This window comes from Urocitellus parryii, chromosome 5 (assembly GCF_045843805.1).
Source record: "Urocitellus parryii isolate mUroPar1 chromosome 5, mUroPar1.hap1, whole genome shotgun sequence".
In the NCBI taxonomy this organism is placed as follows: Eukaryota; Metazoa; Chordata; class Mammalia; order Rodentia; family Sciuridae; genus Urocitellus; species Urocitellus parryii.
This window is the reverse complement of record NC_135535.1, coordinates 9,018,179-9,035,587: the sequence shown is the minus strand read 5'-3', so window position 1 is coordinate 9,035,587 and position 17,409 is coordinate 9,018,179. Positions and strand designations below refer to the sequence as shown.

The 17,409-nt window shown below is 61.4% G+C and overlaps 1 protein-coding gene across 1 annotated transcript in view; it reads left to right on the top strand.

Annotated features, from left to right (window-relative positions):
* The window catches only part of Cacna1i (calcium voltage-gated channel subunit alpha1 I), a 79,087-nt gene extending 62,707 nt beyond the window's left edge, over positions 1 to 16,380 (top strand). Inside the window, exons 23-36 of the mRNA XM_026405913.2 lie at positions 1,001 to 1,090; positions 2,740 to 2,932; positions 3,747 to 3,898; positions 4,923 to 5,032; positions 5,828 to 5,961; positions 6,607 to 6,677; positions 9,118 to 9,196; positions 9,762 to 9,883; positions 10,595 to 10,933; positions 11,200 to 11,346; positions 11,847 to 11,969; positions 12,668 to 12,833; positions 14,419 to 14,615; positions 15,526 to 16,380. Coding sequence (XP_026261698.2) covers positions 1,001 to 1,090; positions 2,740 to 2,932; positions 3,747 to 3,898; positions 4,923 to 5,032; positions 5,828 to 5,961; positions 6,607 to 6,677; positions 9,118 to 9,196; positions 9,762 to 9,883; positions 10,595 to 10,933; positions 11,200 to 11,346; positions 11,847 to 11,969; positions 12,668 to 12,833; positions 14,419 to 14,615; positions 15,526 to 16,167 — 2,565 coding nt within the window. The 3' untranslated portion in view covers positions 16,168 to 16,380. The remainder of the gene's footprint in view (positions 1 to 1,000; positions 1,091 to 2,739; positions 2,933 to 3,746; positions 3,899 to 4,922; positions 5,033 to 5,827; positions 5,962 to 6,606; positions 6,678 to 9,117; positions 9,197 to 9,761; positions 9,884 to 10,594; positions 10,934 to 11,199; positions 11,347 to 11,846; positions 11,970 to 12,667; positions 12,834 to 14,418; positions 14,616 to 15,525) is intronic.
* The last annotated feature ends 1,029 nt before the right edge of the window (positions 16,381 to 17,409 follow it).

Here is a 17,409-nt window from a genome sequence, read left to right as displayed (position 1 = left end):
CTCCTGTAGTTCCTCGCTGTCCCTTGCCCTGCCTGCCACTGGGCCTGAGCACTTTGGGGGCACCCTCAGCACCATTCCCCACCTGGCAGGGGAAGAGGATGGGAGCTGTGCCCTAGAGGGTGGGAAGGGTGGGCCGGGCAGGGCCTGGCTCCGTAGCCCAGGGTGGCTGGAGCACAAGGGAAGGTGTGACTCTCTGCCCTGGGGAGGGGGGCTTCCAGGGCAGACCGTGACTTCTGGGCAGCCTGGTTATGTGGGGCCCTTGTGGCCCATAACCCCCCTTGTGCTCTGCTCTCCAAAGACAGCACAGGAGCCCTCACTCAAGTTCAGTGCAGAAAACCTTGGTTAAGCACTTGCTGTGTGCAAGGTTGTGTGCTGGGTGCTTTGGGACCAGCCTGTGACCCAGCTGAAGGACACGAGGACTCTGGCCTGACATCCGTGTAGGAGCCCTGGCTGGCTGTCTCCCATGGACCATCCCCTTTTCATATTTTACAGACCCAGAGACCTCAAGGAATTTGCCCCAGGTCTCCCAGCCAGTGAGTGGCAAAGGCTGGGCCGTAAGCCAGGGATCCTGGCTTCTATCAGGAGATCCTGACTTCAAGCTGCCAAGGGCAGCCTAGGGAGCACCCCCGGAGTTGTCAGGAAGCTTCTCATTTAAAATCTCAGTGGCTCCTCCCAGCGGCATTTACTGGTTCCCATTGGTGGGTGAGGAACAGGAGCACACAAGTTTTCGTGTTTGTGATCACACGACTGGTTAATCTCAGGACTGCAGCTGGAACTCAGACCCTGGGCTCTTCTTCCTGCAACAGTAGCTATAGGGGCACATGGCGAGCACACAGTAGGTCCTCAGGAAGGTTTGTGGATTGAGAGCATAGCTCTGCCACACAGGGAAGCCCTCTTTGTCCCTCTGCCTCCCAAAGGCATAACAATGGAGAGCTGGAGATGCAGGTGTGGCCTGAGCCCTTTGTCCCTCACCTCGTGCCCTCCCTCCCCTGTCTTCCAGGCTCTGATGTCCCTCTTTGTCCTGGCCTCCAAGGACGGCTGGGTGAACATCATGTACAACGGACTGGATGCCGTGGCTGTGGACCAGCAGGTGGGCATCGTCGGGCAGGGTGGGGCTGAACAGCAGGGAGGGGCAGGTTGCCGTTGGGGTCCGGTGGTGGGCAGCCTGTGCCAGTGGCTCTGGTGTCTCCCCGTGGTCAGCCCCAGCACACCCTCAGGTCCTGGCTGATCCTCACCCAGTGTTAGTGTACGCCATGGTTCCCTTCCCTTCTAGAACCCCCTGCTCTGCACAGAGGAATCCCAGCTGGCTCCTGCCCAGAGGGGCACAGACTCTGGGGGAGGAGGCCAAGTGTAGAAGGGAGGGCTGACCAGCCGGCCGAGGGAGAGCAGGTCCCAGGCAAGAGTCACGGGAGGCAGGAGGCCAGGAGAGCTGAGTGTCCATGAGACCCCCCTGGCCATGGCAAGGGGCAGGAGTTCGTCCTGAGGGCACAGGGAGCCATGGAGAGTGGCGTGTCCTGCTGCTCAGGATGCCGGGGGCCCCTCCTGGGCTGTGGGGTGAGGGTGGGCCTGGGGATAGGGACAGGGTGGAAAGGGTCGGGGACAAGTCTGGGCCTGAGAGAAAGCCTGGGCCTTGGCTCCAGAGGTCCCCTGTGCGTCTAGGCAGTGACTTCACACGCTGACCAGGGCTGGCTGTGTCCACACCTAGGGAGCTTGAGGGGCTGGCTGGGAGGAGCAGGCCAGCGTCCAGGACAGGACAGGCCCGCTCTGGAGGAGTCGGGCTGCAGGGATTCCAGGCCTGTGAGTGGTCTCTGGCTCTTGTTCTTATGGTCCTACCTGGTTAGACTCCGGAGCTAGAGGTGGTTGGGGGCAGGACCTTTGGAGGCACCTTCCTGCACCTGCTGTGTGCTCTGTCCCCACCCCAGCAGTACATGGGCACGTGCAGACTGCCAGGCAGTGCCCGCCCCTCTGCTGGCTGCCTTGTTTCTGGTTGGATGGATAAGTGTGTGTATAGGTGTGTTTATATGTGTACGTATGTGTGAGTGGAGTGGGGGTGGGGAGGGGTGGATAACTGGATAGTTGGATAAGTGAAGGGTGGGTGGGTGGATGGACAAGTGCATGGATGGACGTACAGATAAGTGGATGGACAGATGGGTGAGTGGATGGATGGATGGATGGGTGGATGGATAAGTGGATGAATAGATAGTTGGATAGTTGGATAACTGAAGGGTGGGTGGATGGATGATGGATCAGTTGATGGGTATATGGATGGATAAGTGGGTGGGTGTATGGACAGATGGATAGATGGACGGACAGATAAGTGGATGGACAGGTGGATGGACAGATGGATGAACAGATGGATGGGTGGATGGATGGATGGATGGATAAGTGAAGGGGTGGGTGATAGATAAATGGATGAATGAAGGGGTGAATGGATAGATGGATAAGTGGGTGGGTGGAGGCTGGATGCTTGCCCAGGTGAGAGGATGGCTAGGTGAGTGAGAGGGCAGGTGGATGTGCCCAGGAGCCAGCATTTAGATTCAGGAAGGAGAAGGGTTCTCTGTGCTGAGTCCCTTCCTGGGCCAGGGGTGCGCATGCTCTGCCCAAGGCCTCGCTCCAGCCTCACAGCTCCCCTGGAGGCCGCTGCTTCAGTCCCCCTTTACGCCCAGGCCGGGAGAGGTCGGGGCCCGCGTGGCCCCGCGGTGCGCGTTCAGCTCTCAGCCCTGGCTCTGCTCCCCGCAGCCTGTGACCAACCACAACCCCTGGATGCTGCTGTACTTCATCTCCTTCCTGCTCATCGTCAGCTTCTTCGTGCTCAACATGTTCGTGGGCGTGGTGGTGGAGAACTTCCACAAGTGCCGGCAGCACCAGGAGGCGGAGGAGGCGCGGCGGCGCGAGGAGAAGCGGCTGCGGCGCCTGGAGAAGAAGCGGCGCAGTGAGTGGGCAGCGCGGGGGCCGGGGTGTGTGCTGTCGCCCAGCCAGGCCCCGTGACCCCAGCTGATGCTCCTCTGGAACCGAGGCTTGGGCCTGACCCCAGCCTCCAGGGAGCTGGAAGGAACAAAGAATGTGATCCCGGTGGTGGGACTCGGCCCTTTGTCCCTGCTTCCGCCTGACCAGGTGGCACGAGTCCACTAGGGTTGGATGGGTGATCCCACCATCAACAAGGACTGGGCTGGAGGTGGTTCAGTCCAGGCAGGGGGCAAAACCAAAAAAATCTGTCCAGGCCTGGTGGTGCACGCCTGGAATCCCAGTGGCTGCGGAGGCTGAGGCAGGAGGATCGAGAGTTCAAAGCCAGCCTCAGCAAAATCGAGGAGCTAAGCAACTCAGCGAGACTCTGTCTCTAAATAAAATACAAACTAGGGCTGGGAATGTGGCTCAGTGGTCCAGTGCCCCTGGGTTCAATCCCCAGTGACAAAAACAACAACAACAAAAACTAAAACAAAAACAAAAACCCCAACACCTGGATGCCTGGCCCTGGGCCATGGGCCCCCGGTCCACCCCCATCTGGCAGCAGAGCCAGAGTCCCTGCTGAGGCCATGTTTGGGGTGTTTGTGAGAATCTGTGTCCTGCCCCTTGGCCTCCCTCCACCACCTCTCACTCTTCCCCTCCTGGCACCCTGGCTAGGGGGCCTCACTCTGCTCCAGGGCCTGGGTGACCAGGGGGTTTCCCACCCCCAGCACCGGCCCCTCTGTGCTCTGTCCCCTTCCCCTTGGTTCCAACTGTGGTCTGGGCCACTCTCCCCACTGCAGAGGCCCAGAGGTTGCCCTACTACGCCACCTACTGTCACACGCGGCTGCTCATCCACTCCATGTGCACCAGCCACTACCTGGACATCTTCATCACCTTCATCATCTGCCTCAATGTGGTCACCATGTCCCTGGAACACTACAACCAGCCCACGGTGAGCCCAGGGTTGCTCCCAGCTCACAGTCACAGGGTGAGAATGGGGCCTTAGCAGGACCCCACCACAGGGACAGCATGGGCAGGGGGTCAGCTGACAGCAGGATCTGAGTCACCCCTCCTTGTGGGGCCCTGTGCTGGGCACTGCAGGGGGAGGAGGCTCCAGACAGCCTCGCCCCAGGGAGCCCACAGCTTGGTAGGGCAGATGCCCACAATGGAATGGTCAGAGGGAAAGGCCACTCGTGCCTGGTGGGTGGGGGAGGTGACATTTGGGACAGCGTGACCAGTTCCTAGAATTGCAGACAGGGTGCATGAGGAGAATGTGTGGAGCAAGTGCATTCTAAAAACCTCAACTTAATGAGTTGGGAGGAAAAGGGGGAAGAGCCTCCAGGGGAGGAATTCCGAGTGGTAGCACTGTTATGGATGAAGGGAAAGGAAGGAGACCCTGGTAGGACAACAGACACGGAGAACTTCCAAACTGACATGAAGAAACGGAATAACCACAGCTCACATTCACCAGGGATTCATGCTGGGCCCAGCACTGAACATTAGCTCATTTAATTTTCACAGTAATTTCCCAAGACAGGTGCTATTATTTTCCACAATCAGGTTAAGAAATTGTCATAAGGACCAAGAACTCACCTAAGGTCACACAGTGAATAAGGAGTAAATGTTAAGCCAGGTTTCATATCTATGCAGTCCAGTTAGGAAGTCCTTAACTGCTAACCCAGACTGCCTCCAAAGAGGACCAGCTGCACCAAGCCAACACAGTAGGGAATAGGGAACAACAATGAAAAAAATGAATAATCTACATTAAAGAAGATGGAAGGAATAAAGCAAATATATGTATTCATACATATAAACATACATATATATACACACACACACACATATATAGATTGTGTGTGTGTGCGCCACATGAATGGACTAAATTCTCTCCTAAAAGGCAGAGATTTTCTGACTGGCAGAAGGTTGTTGGGGCAAGGTATGGGCTCTGGATCATGCTTCTCTTTGTCCCCTGGTAGTCCCTGGAGACAGCCCTCAAGTACTGCAACTACATGTTTACCACAGTCTTTGTACTGGAGGCTGTGCTGAAGCTGGTGGCATTTGGCCTGAGACGTTTCTTTAAGGACCGGTGAGTGACTGGGCTGGGTGGGTGCAGCAGGGTGGGGAAGCAGTCCTGGCCTCTTGAGAGACCTGGAGAAGCCAGAGGGGAACCAATAAGCGCCTAGTCATTGATGGCCAGGGGCTCCCAGCGGCTGCCTATATCCCTGAGTAGGAAGTGCTTAGGTCTCACTTTAGGGTGCAGGGCATTCCACCAGGCTCCCCTCAGCCTCCAAGCCTGCATGCTAATCTTCCTTTCCAGAGGGAACAAGTGAGGCTCAGAGAGATGATCAGTGGGTCCAAGGGAAAAGGTGGGCTCAAGATTGAGATTTAGGCTGGGCGCAGTGACACACACCTGTAATCCCAGCAGCTCGGAAGGCAGAGACAGGGGAATCCTGAGTTCAAAGCCAGCATCAGCAATGGTGAGGCACTAAGCAGCTCAGTGAGGCCTCTGTCTCTAAATAAAATACAAAGTAGGCCTGGGGATGGGGCTCAGTGGTCGAGTGCCCCTGAGTTCAATCCCCAGGACCAGAAAAATAAAATAAAATAAGATTGAGATTTAGAAGTTGGAGCTCTATGCTCTTACCCTGAAGGAGGCCAGAGATGTTTATTTAGCTTGGTTGACCCCTTGATTGGGGAGCAGAGGTCATGGGGGCATAGAGAGGGGACTGGACTCAGTGCATTTGGAGGCTGTTTGGGAAGGTGGCCACAGATCCCAGAGGGCCACAATAGGAGGGTGGAACCCTGAAGGCTCCCCAGCAACGGTGTGTCTGGACCAGAGCACTCCTCCCCCGACCCCTACTTCTGCCCCCTGCCTGTCGAGCAGGTGGAACCAGCTGGACCTGGCCATCGTGCTGCTGTCCGTCATGGGCATCACGCTGGAGGAGATTGAGATCAACGCCGCCCTGCCCATCAACCCCACCATCATCCGCATCATGCGGGTTCTGCGCATTGCCCGGGGTGAGGGGCAGCGGCTGCCAGGGCAGGGAACGGGGGCAAGTCGGGGCAGGATGAGATGCCTCATTCCCAGGGGGAGTGTACAGCGGCCGGGTGACGTGAGGGATCCCTTTCAAGCAGAGCAGGAGTCGGGAAGCGCCCTCCCCCTCGCACCTGTGCCCACCTCTGCCACCTTGTCACACCATGATCCCTGTGTCTAGTCTCAGACTGACAGAGCTCTAGTGGCTGCCTGGCATTTCTGCCCAGGTGGGCTGGGGACACTCAGTCCTCAGCACGTCCTCTGATCCCCTTGCCTCTCCCCAGAGGTGGAGAGGGCGTACAGAGACTCAGGAGGGACGCGAGTCCTCCTTCGCCCGAGGGGAGGAGGGGACCTGGGTGCTCACATTGGCTGCCTTTGCCTCCTGGGGGTTAATGACACGCTCCTTCCCACCTGCTCGGACCCACTCCCTATGGCTTCTGCACACCCACGTCCCCACCTGGGGCTGTGCACACCCCAGACATGGCATCCAGGGGCAGCCACGGGCAGGGCAGGCTCAGCTTGCATGCTCCCCCACTTCCCACCTGTCCTCGGCGCACACACCTGCACGTGCTGTGCACACTCGGGTTCCTTGGGGCTGGGCTGAGCCGCGGGCTGCGTGTCACCCACAGTGCTGAAGCTGTTGAAGATGGCCACGGGGATGCGGGCCCTGCTGGACACAGTGGTGCAGGCTCTGCCCCAGGTGAGAGTGGCTCCAGGAGGAACCTGTGGGAGGCCACACAGGGGAGGGGGCTCTGAGGCTCACCTGGAAGGCATGGCCCGTGGAGTGGAGAGAGGGCTCAGAATGAGACCCTGGCCTGGGAGGGGGACCTTGAGCAGTCAGAAAAGTCCCTTGATCTGTGCCAGGTCCCACTGCCACCCCCCTCCCCAGTGGCTGGGGCTCTGCTCAGGAGGCCTGGTCGCTGAGCCCCCGGGGCATTCACTGATTCATTAGGACTTACCCAGTCTCAAGGGCCTTTGGGGTCTTAAGACCAGCGGTGTAGACACAGCACACTCAAAATAAGAATGAAGACGGCCCAGGGAATGTGGGGGCCTTGCTGGGGACGCCAGTGGGTTCTCTTAAGTTTAGTGTGAGCTTCCTGGCGGCCTGGCTACAGAGGGAGGGTGACAGGCTCTCCTGTCTGGTGGGAGAGGAAGGCATTCGCTCAGAGACGGGCTTCCCCCTCACACATGGGAGATGGCAGGGGTGGGGTGCAGAGCTTGGGGGTGTGTGGCAGGAAGTGAGCTGGAGCCACCAGGCCTGGGATCAAAGTGTGGGCGCCAGGCATGCGTCTGACCTTCTCCTGCCTCGGTCTCCTTGCCCGTGGAGTGGGGTGCTGGCAGTGCTGAGGCTGGGGGCCGCGGCAGGTTTGCACACGGTGGCAGCTCGCCAAGCCCGAGCAGAGCCTGCTCCATGCGGTGCGGGCTGAGCAGCCGGAGGTGGGAGCGGGTGTGGTGGTGGTGGGTGCCCAGCCTCCTGGCTCCCTGCTGCGCCCCTCTCCTGAGCTCTGACCCTGAGCACCGTGTCCTGGCCCCCAGTGCTGCGCTGGCACGGGGCACGTGGAGGTCCGGAAGGGTCCAGCTTTCCGTAGGAGGCAGACGGTGGTCATTACAGCACCTTAGGAGAGCACATGACAAGTATAGTGTGTCCATGGGTCAGGGGGAGAGCTTGCCCACGACATCTGCTGTGTGGACAGTGGACATTTCCTCAGTGGTACGTGAAGCCTGGTGGAAAGGAGACCTTGACCCTTTCCGTGCAGAGGGAGGAGGCCTCAGGGAAGGCTCCTCAGAGGGGGTGACCCAGGAGCTGGGCAAAGACAGAGGGAACAGGGTGTGCAAAGGTACCACGGGGTCCTTTCCCAAAGGACTGAAGTCCCAGGTTCAAGATCAGGGTGAGAGGGGAACCCCAGGCCAGGACAGCAGACCTTGGTTCTGAGGCAGTAAACTTGGACGTTATTCTGCAGAGACGGGTGCCACAGGAGGGTCTGGGCATGGGAGGCCTTTTAGAAAGTTGCTCTGATGACTATGAGGAGATTGGAGGGGAGCTTGGAGGCAGGGAGGCTAGGGAGGAGGCTGCCCGGGCCATCCAGGCTTGGGGTGCTGTGGTGGAGGGAGAAGGTGATGGGAAGGTGAAGGGACCCTGGTTAAGGAGCCCCCAACCCTGGGCCTGAGCAGGGCGACAAGCTGAGCTCCGAGGGCCTCTGCCATGCCGGATCCTTCTCAGCTGCCAGGGCCTCCAGCTTGGCGTCGGAGGTGCACACTAAGTGCTTGTTTCATTAGTGAACGGAACGTGATTTAATGAGCCAGACACCGGCTTGGAGAGCGGCTGGGAAGGAAACTGCTCAGGAGCCTTCGTGATCAGGGGCTCACTTTCAGCAATTAGCAGGAACGCGCCTGATCCCACTCACCGGGCCTTCGGAGGGCCCGGGAGGGATGGCATTTCCAGGGCAGGGACAGATGGGCCTTACCTTATCGGTGGCTCCAGGTGAAGGCGGTCTCAGGCGGGCGGATGGAACTGGCTTTGGAATCTGGGGCGTGTCCTCCTGCGAGAGCCATGGGCTGCCACGCTGGCTGCGTCTCTAGTGTTCTGTGCCCACGGGCTGCGGCCGTGAGGGTTGTCTGTTCCTCTCCGAGGCCCCGCGCTGGCCTGAGGAGCCACAGCGGACTTCACCCAGTCCTTAGGAGCAGGGTCTTCCCAGACCTGCAGAGGACAGTGCCAGGGCTCCTAGACCTGCAGAGGACAGTGCCAGGGCACACCTGTTACAGTGGGGCTGTCAGGATGTGTTCATTCCACCCGGGAATCCGGGCGGGCTTCGCAAAAAGGTGGCATTGCCGCAGACTCCAGTGTGGCCGAGGGGCGTGGCTGGGCGTGGCCTGCGGGTGGGCGTGGCTTGGGAGGATGGTTCAGGGATGCGAATGAGCAGCCGGGTGTGGAAACAGGTGAAGACTTGGCCAGCGTTTCATTATTCTGTGCCCATGCTGTCCCGCCCACCCTCCAGGAGGTCGCGGGGGCAGCCATGGGCACACAGCTGGGCCTTTGCTGCACCCTCCCTGGCCGGGGCCGCCGCCCCTGCCCTCCCCTGCCCTCTGCCCACCCAGCCCCTCTGCCGCTGACCACTGGCCCCGCCTGCCTCTCCCTGCAGGTGGGCAACCTGGGCCTCCTCTTTATGCTGCTCTTCTTCATCTACGCCGCCCTGGGGGTGGAGCTCTTTGGGAAGCTGGGTGAGTGACCCCTGAGGCCGGCCAGGGTGGGGCTGGAGGAGGCCCTGGCAGCCTGGGGGAGCCTGAGCCACCCCTCCACTCTGTCACTGTACCGGGAGATGCCCCGGTGGGCGGAGCCTGAGCTTCTATGGGTGGCCCCTGGCCCACCTGTGCTCCTGGCCTGTGGTGGTCCCCTAGGCCCCAGCTGTCTGGTCCCCAGGGACCCTGTCATCCCCTGCCCCTGGGCCAGTGTCCATCTTCAGCCAGGACCTCCCCAGCAAGCAGAAGGGCCCAGGCAGGGCAGAGGGCAGCGTGGCACTGAGCTCAGCCCTTGGATCAGCCCGAGGTTAGCTCCAGAAAGTGGGTTCCCTGAGGGGTTGGCCCCTACCCCACCCATCCTCTTTCAGCCCCTGGGTTGGAGGAGAAGCCGGATGCTCCTGAACCTGAGCCCCAGCCTGCTTAGTACCTCCCTAGCCCGGTGTCTCTAGCTGTAGACAGTCTGCACGCACCGGGGGTCACTGTGGGGAATCTGGGAGGAAGCTGGGGGCCTGCCTGCGGGACGGGCTGAGCCCCTCTCTGCTTTCAGTCTGCAATGAGGAGAACCCTTGCGAGGGCATGAGCCGGCACGCCACCTTTGAGAACTTCGGCATGGCCTTCCTCACGCTCTTCCAGGTCTCCACAGGCGACAACTGGAACGGGATCATGAAGGTGCTTGTGGGCGGCTGGGGAGGGAGGCTGGGGGGGCGTTCTGAACTGAGTGCAGGTGCCACTCCTGCTGGTCACTGCGCTCTCTTGCACACCCGGTGTCTTCTTGCACACAGGAGAGGAGCAGAGGGACCTGCCTGGGGCCCTGCGGCCCAGCAAGGTGGCTGAGGCCAGGATAGGTAGTGCCGTCCTCTAGGGGACGGGCCTCTGCAAGAGCCGGGCAGGAGGGTGGAACATGGGGAGGCACCATTTGTTACCCGCTGACAGAGGTGAGGCCTTGGCCTCCTTGGGTGGAGACTGGCAGCCGAGTGTCCCTTTCTGCATCCCACATGGGCCTCTCTAGAATGACCCCAGCAAGTAAGAGGGACATCAGGGTGGCTGGGAGGAGGAGCAGCCCCCTCACAGGGGCCCCGGCAGGTGGCGAGACCTCCCCTGCTTTGTTGGTTGGGGGTTGAGGTGACCTAAGAGCCAGACGGCAGGGACAGACCCCCTAGAAGACCCCTGGATGTCCTGGTTGGGCCTGATGGTGGCCCTGGGAAGCAGGGGGTGAAGTGGGTGGAGTGAGCAGGGAGGTGGCAGGGCCACTAGGGACCCAGCTGAAGCCGAGGCAGGCAGATGCCACCACAAGCCAGGTGGGGTGGGGGCCGCGAGGACCTGCGGGGGTGGGGGGGTCGGACTCCTGGCTGTCACCTCACGGCTCCCGCCCGCCCGCAGGACACGCTGCGGGACTGCACGCAGGAGGAGCACAGCTGCCTGAGCAGCCTGCAGTTCGTGTCGCCGCTGTACTTCGTCAGCTTCGTGCTCACCGCGCAGTTCGTGCTCATCAACGTGGTGGTGGCCGTGCTCATGAAACACCTGGACGACAGCAACAAGGAGGCGCAGGAGGACGCCGAGATGGACGCCGAGATCGAGCTGGAGATGGCACATGGCCTGGGCCCCAGCCCGCGGCCGCCCCCCAGCTCCCCGGGGGCCCCGGGCCGAGGGCCAGGGGGGGCGGGCGGCGGGGGTGACGCCGAGGGCCGCCTGTGCCGGCGCTGCTACTCCCCAGCCCAGGTGGGTGGCTGCCTCCGAGGGCGCCAGGGTCCCTAGGAGGTGGGCACTGTGGGCTGGGGGACAGTGGGGCTGGGGAGGCCTCCTCAGAGACCTCTGTCTTTTGGGGCCCCACCATGCTCAGCTCCAAAAGGGGTGACCCTGTGACAAGGGGACAGGGTCCAGGCCACGGGCGCAGAGACCGGGAGGGCAGCTCTGCCCCACCCACCCGCAGTCCCGGGACCCGGTCGATAATCCCACCTGTCCCCACCCCGTCCCCGTCCGCCTAGGAGAACCTGTGGCTGGACAGCGTCTCTTTAATCATCAAGGACTCCTTGGAGGGGGAGCTGACCATCATCGACAACCTGTCCGGCTCCATCTTCCACCACTACGCCTCTCCTGCCGGCTGCGAGAAGTGTCACCATGACCAACAGGAGGTAGCAGCAGCCAGGGAGGAGGCTGGTCCTCGTGTGGGTGCCGCGAGGCCTGTGGGGGTCCTGCTCTGGGCCCCAGAGCCACGTGGTCCTGGAGGCTGGGCAAGTGGCCTCTGCCCCCGTCCCCGCAGCTCCCTGTCTCTCTGGGGCGGGGGGCACAGGGCTCTTGCTGGGGAGCCCCAGCCTCAGAGATCAGATCAGGTGAGATCAGTGGCCCCAAGTTCCCAGGGTCTCTGGGCCCTGCCTGGGACACACTGAGCAGGGAGTCCATCCAGGCGACAGGAGCCGACCTGGCCCAGCCTCCACGGGCACTTGGAGGTGGGCTGCCAGGCCTGGCTCCCTTCAGAGGTGACCCCGTGTCACATCGTGTGTCACTGTGCCCAACAGGCCCCTAGACCTCTCTGAACACTGCCCTCCGACCTCCCTGAGGCCCGTCACCCGGTGCTCTGCTTCCCAGGCCTGCCGCCCCCGCCACAGGTGACCAGGCGCCGTCTCTCCCGCAGGTGCAGCTGGCTGAGACAGAGGCCTTCTCCCTGAACTCGGACAAGTCCTCGTCCATCCTGCTGGGTGACGACCTGAGCCTCGAGGAGCCCGCGGCCTGCCCGCCTGGCCCCAAAGACAGCAAGGTGAGCAGCCCCCAGGCCCCCTGCACCCTGTGCTGCCCTCCGGCAGGATTTGGGTGCACAGTGGCTGGGCTCAGGCAGGGTGCAGCCTAGTTAGTCGTCCTTGACTCCAAGAACAAGTCGTGGAAATCTGGGGGTCCGAGTCCATCTGTCTTGAGGGGCGTCCAGGTAGCTCTGGAGGAACTTCTAGGCAGAGCCACCCTGGGCCGCGGGGCTGAGGAATGCCGGAGCTCAGTGCTGTGGCCAGAAAGGAGGGTCATGCCCCCAATTCCAGATGTACAGACAGAGGCTCAGCAGAGGGAAGGGCCATCCACGGCCATGCGACAGGGAGGCCTCTCCTCCTGTGCCCTTGCCTCCACTGCCCTTGGCTTGGCTTCTGCCCTGGGCCAGGGTCTGCACAGGCTCTTGGTTCCAGAGGATGAAGGGGACTCTGCTGCCCTCAAGGATCTAAGAGTCAAGAGGAGAGAAAACGGGGAACCACTGGTTGGGGTGTTGGAGGGGGCTGCCTGGAGGAGGGGCCCTTCCGCTGAGAGATGGGAAGGTGGCGCGTATTGAGGGTGCGGGAGGGGAGGTGGGGCCTTCCAGGCATTGAGGGCAGATGGAACCAGGGACAGAGCAGCAGGGCCATGAGGTGGCTGTGGCAGGCCCAGCCTCTGTCCCCCCCTCCACTTTCCTGACCTGTCCACCTCCCTTTCCTGCAGGGTGAGCTGGACCCACTTGAGCCCACACGGGTCGGGGACCTGGGCGAGTGCTTCTTCCCCTTGTCCAACATGGCCATGTCCTCGGGTGCAGAGAACTTCCTGTGTGAGATGGAGGCAATCCCCTTCAACCCTGTCCGGTCCTGGCTGAAACATGAGAGCAGTCAAGGTGAGGGATGGGGCCCCCAGCCCCCCGAGCCTGATCTTGGGCATCTGCTTCAGACCGAGGTGGTTGAGTTTTTCCTTGGTATTTTTGCCCAGACTGTTATATTTATTCCAGAAAGAACCAGATGGATATCTGACAATGAGATAGACTCTGAGGTTTGATATGATTATGATAAAACATCAAGAGGCAAATGCTCCAGAGATGAGATGATAATTATAATAGGAGCTGGGCTAAGCTAATGCTGAGGTTCCTAGGAGCTGTGGTGAAAAGGGAAGCAGGTTGTGCACACAGCTCTCTTTGTTAAGCAGAAGGAAAGCCGCCTGATTATTGAGTTGTTTTGTAGAGGTAGGGGACTGAGCTTGCCTGTCCCTTGGGCTCACCTTTGCCTGCAGTCGTCTTGGAGGGTGACAGGTTCACAAAACTTTCTGGGGGAAGAGGGCAGAGAAAAGAAATCCAGCAGAAGAGAAACCCCAGACTCTGAGCCCACCCCCAAGGCCTCTTTTGAAATGTCTGCCCTGGGTGCCTCTGAGGTACTGGGGTAGGTGCTTCTCCAAGGACCCTCACTAAAGCTAATAGCTTCTCTGCTGGACATGGTGGCTGAGGTGCCGAGACCACCAGACTTTTTTTTTTAATACTTACTTTTTAGTTGTAGGTGGACACCATATCTTTATTTTATTTTTGCGTGGTGCTGAGGATCGAACCCAGTGCCTTGTGCTTGCTAGGCGAGCGCTCTACCCCTGAGCCCCAGCCCCCACCAGACTTCTTGAAGTAAAAATCTGGGCATAGGGTCGGACCCAAGAGCCTTTTTGATTGAATGGAATCTCATCCCTTAGTGAACCATTTCTGTTGCCTTTTTTCTTAAACAATAAAGCCGTGTAGATGTAGACTAGGAATCCCACCTGGGGACATTCAGGCCGTATGGCCATCTGGGTTGCCTACTTATATATTTCCAAATCCTGTGCCCACCCCATCCTGAAAGGTGTGGAGGGGACTGTGGGGAGGCTGCTGCTGCTCTTCCTCCCCAGCACACCCAAGCCCTGCCCTGGCCTCGGGCTCCCCAACCTGTGCCTCTCTGTCCATCCCCAGCACAGCTGACTGCCGGACCCTGCAGCTTCTGTCTGCTGGGCTCAGCCAGTGCAGGCCCCTGCCCAGAGCTGGGAAGGTCAGCCCTGACTGTTGTCCTAGAGGGCCAGGCCCCTGGGGTGTCAGGCCTGAGGGTAGCTATTGCTCGGGAGTCAGCACTTATGAATACTTGGTTCTGGGTGGAGACTCTGCCGCTGCTGCTTATTTAGGGCCTGCTGGATGCCTCCAGGTAGCACCTGGTGTGGTTTTCACAGGAAGAGACATGGTCAGGCCTTGAGCCTGGTCTGCTTGGCTCCTAAAGCTGTGGCTCTCTCAGTACCTGTCCTCCAGGAGTCACTCTGGCTGGCTCAGTGCCTCCTGCCGTCACAGTTGGCTGACTGAGGCTCAGAGAGCAGGACTCGCTGTGGCCCTTCCCTGGCAACCCCGTCAGCCTGCTCAGCGCCCAGCCTTCAGGGCCACCTGCAGCCTGAGCCTGCCCCAGCTCTGTCTCTTTTCTCCTCAGCAGCGCCCCCCACCCCCTATTCCCCAGATGCCTCCAGCCCACTGCTGACCATGCCTGCAGAGTTCTTCCACCCGGCTGTGTCTGCCAGCCAGAAAGCGCAGAATAAGGGCGCTGGCGCTGGGACCCTCCCCAAGATCGCCCTGCAGGGCTCCTGGGCATCCCTGCGGTCACCGAGTGTCAACTGCACCCTCCTCCGGCAGGTATGGGCACCCCCTGAGTTCATCAGAAGGGGGTTTTGTGGGGGGTGGGGCTCTGGGTGGGTGTGGCAGGGGCTTGATGGGAGCAGAGGTGGAAGGTGGGGCTGCTGGGTATTGGACTGCCTGGAGCTAGAGCCCCCATGTCACCATGCACACAGAAGGACCACAGCACATAGTACAGAAGGACCACCGCACATAGTACAGAAGGACCACCGCACATAGTGCAGAGGCCAGCAGACCATTTGTGGTGGTGGAGGCGGGGCTGGCAGGCACTCCTGCCTCATTTATCCATTCAGGGATGGCTGACCCTGGCTGTGTCCTGGGGTGCCTGGGGTGCCAGGCTGTGTGCCCCAGCAGGCAGCAGGCACAGTTTCCCTGCCCCAGGGCTGATAGCTCCTGTTTGGAGTGTGTGCAGCCTGGTGGGCGCAGAGAAGATAACTGTGTACCTAGTGCAGTGTATTGGGAAGTGATGCATGCTGGGAGAGTGGGCACCCGGAGGGGCTGGAGGCCTTCCTGAGGAAGTGCTGGTGGAAGGGTGGGCCTGGAGGACAGGGGCCCTGCAGGTGTGAGCCCCTACGGTGGGCCTCCCCCTCCCCCTCCTCCTCCTCCTCCTCCTCCTCCTCCTCCTCCTCATCAGATGTCTGGACTGAGCTGGCCCCCTGTGAAGGGCAGGGCTGGGTTCCGACTTGGGTCTGAGAAGATAACTCTGGCTGCCCACTGAGTGAGGGGCAGAGGGACAGAGTGCCTCATGCAGTGTCTGCCACGAGCCTCCATAAGCTCAGGTGTGGCAGAGGGCAAAGCTGTAAGACCTGGGGGTTCCTGAGGGGTTGGAGGGGCTGCGCCCACCCCAGAAGGAAGGGCCCCTTCCAGCTGTAGGGACTCCGAAGGCCCCAGCCCCTCCTCCCTCCTGCAGGCCACCGTGAGTGACACGTCGCTGGACGCCAGCCCCAGCAGCTCGGCGGGCAGCCTGCAGACCACGCTGGAGGACAGCCTGACCCTGAGCGACAGTCCCCGGCGCGCCCTGGGGCCGCCCGTTCCGGCCGCCGGGCCTCGGGCTGGCCTGTCGCCGGCCACGCGCCGCCGGCTGAGCCTGCGGGGCCGCGGCCTGTTCAGCCTGCGCGGGCTGCGCGCGCACCAGCGCAGCCACAGCAGCGGCGGCTCCACCAGCCCGGGCTGCACCCTGCACGACTCCATGGACCCGTCGGACGAGGAGGGCCGCGGCGGCGCGGGCGGCGGCGGCGCGGGCAGCGAGCACTCGGAGACGCTCAGCAGCCTGTCGCTCACGTCGCTCTTCTGCCCGCCGCCCGCGCCGCCGCCGCCCGGCCTCACGCCCGCGCGCAAGTTCAGCAGCACCAGCAGCCTGGCCGCGCGCCCCGCCCCCCGCGCCGCGCTCGCCCGCGGCCTGGCGCGCAGCCCCTCGTGGGCCGCGGACCGCAGCAAGGACCCGCCGCGCCGGGCGCAGCCCGCCCCGGGCCTCGGCCCCGCGGCGCCCGAACCGCAGCCGCCGCCCGGGGATCTGGAGGCGGCGGACGCCGCGAGCAAGAGGAAGAGATGAGGGCCGCAGGGGCCGCGCCGGACGCCACTGTCGCCCGCCCGCCCCGTCTCACCTTCTTTTACCTCAGGAGCCAGGGAGCAGACAGCAATACTCGGTCCCCACCCCGGAGCGGGGCCGCCCGGGCCCTGGCGCCCGGGATTGAGGAGGGTCGGCCAGCGGGGCTCGCGCGGCCCGGCCCCTCCGGCGCATAGACGCATCTGTACGCAGCATAGATCCACGTAGACAGACGCATATATTTATTTTTTCTACTGAGAGCTTATGACTTGTAGAAAGTGCTAGAGTTGGGGGCAAGGCCGGGCCCTGGACAGGGGCTCGCTCTGCTGCTTAGGGCCAGGCCGCCCAGGGTGGATGGCCCTGCCCGGGCGGGGCAGCCGCAGTTTGGGTGGCTCCCGGGTTGGGAGCAGCTGGAGGGATTCTCAGGGCTCAGAGGCCCGCAGCCCCGAGACAGGCCCGGAAGAGGTGCAATTCAGGGTGCACTTTTTTTCCCTTTAAAGAAGAGACGCTGCTAAGATCCCCCCTCCACCCAAGTGTCGGGGTGTCTGTCTTGTCCTCTGACTGTCTTGTTGTTGTGAAGTCTTTTGTAGACACCTCAGAGCACACAAACTCCCTTAGTCAACCGGTTAGATGTTTTCTTTAGAAAATCAGGGGCGAGTAGTCCTATTTTCTAAGGGCAGGGGTCAGGGAGAGGGCAGCTCCAAGGCTGGCAGGGGGCCCTAGTGGCAAATGAAGTCCTGACCTCAGTGAGCACTCTGGGGGGTGGGTTTCTGCCCCCTGGAAGGCCATGAGCTGGGATAGCTGCTTATATAGGATAGAGGACACATGAAGGGGGATTGAGCAGATTTCAAGGGTCAAGGGTACCCGCCTGGTCCACGCAGGTGCCCCTGGTCTCGCGGTCAGTTGTGTGGACTTACTGCTGTAGCTGCGGCATAGGCCCAGGCTGCAGCTGTTTCTGGGATTGTGCTCACCCCCCACAGCAGCTCTTCTCCTTCCCTAGTGGAGTTCAGGGTACAGCAGGTCCCACGGGGTTCTAAGCAGGGGGCCACCTGCCCAGGCCTAGGGACCAGCCCCCTCCCTCCCCTCAGCTCCTTCACCCTCTAGGGGGTCACCTGGAGACCCAGGTCCTCGACCCCCTGATGGCCCATCCCTGGGTCTCTGTCTCACTGTCCCTAAGGTCAGGTCTCTCTGTAGGAGTGCTTTTCAAATGGGTTCTGGACGGGTGTTTTTATTTAGATAGTCATGCAT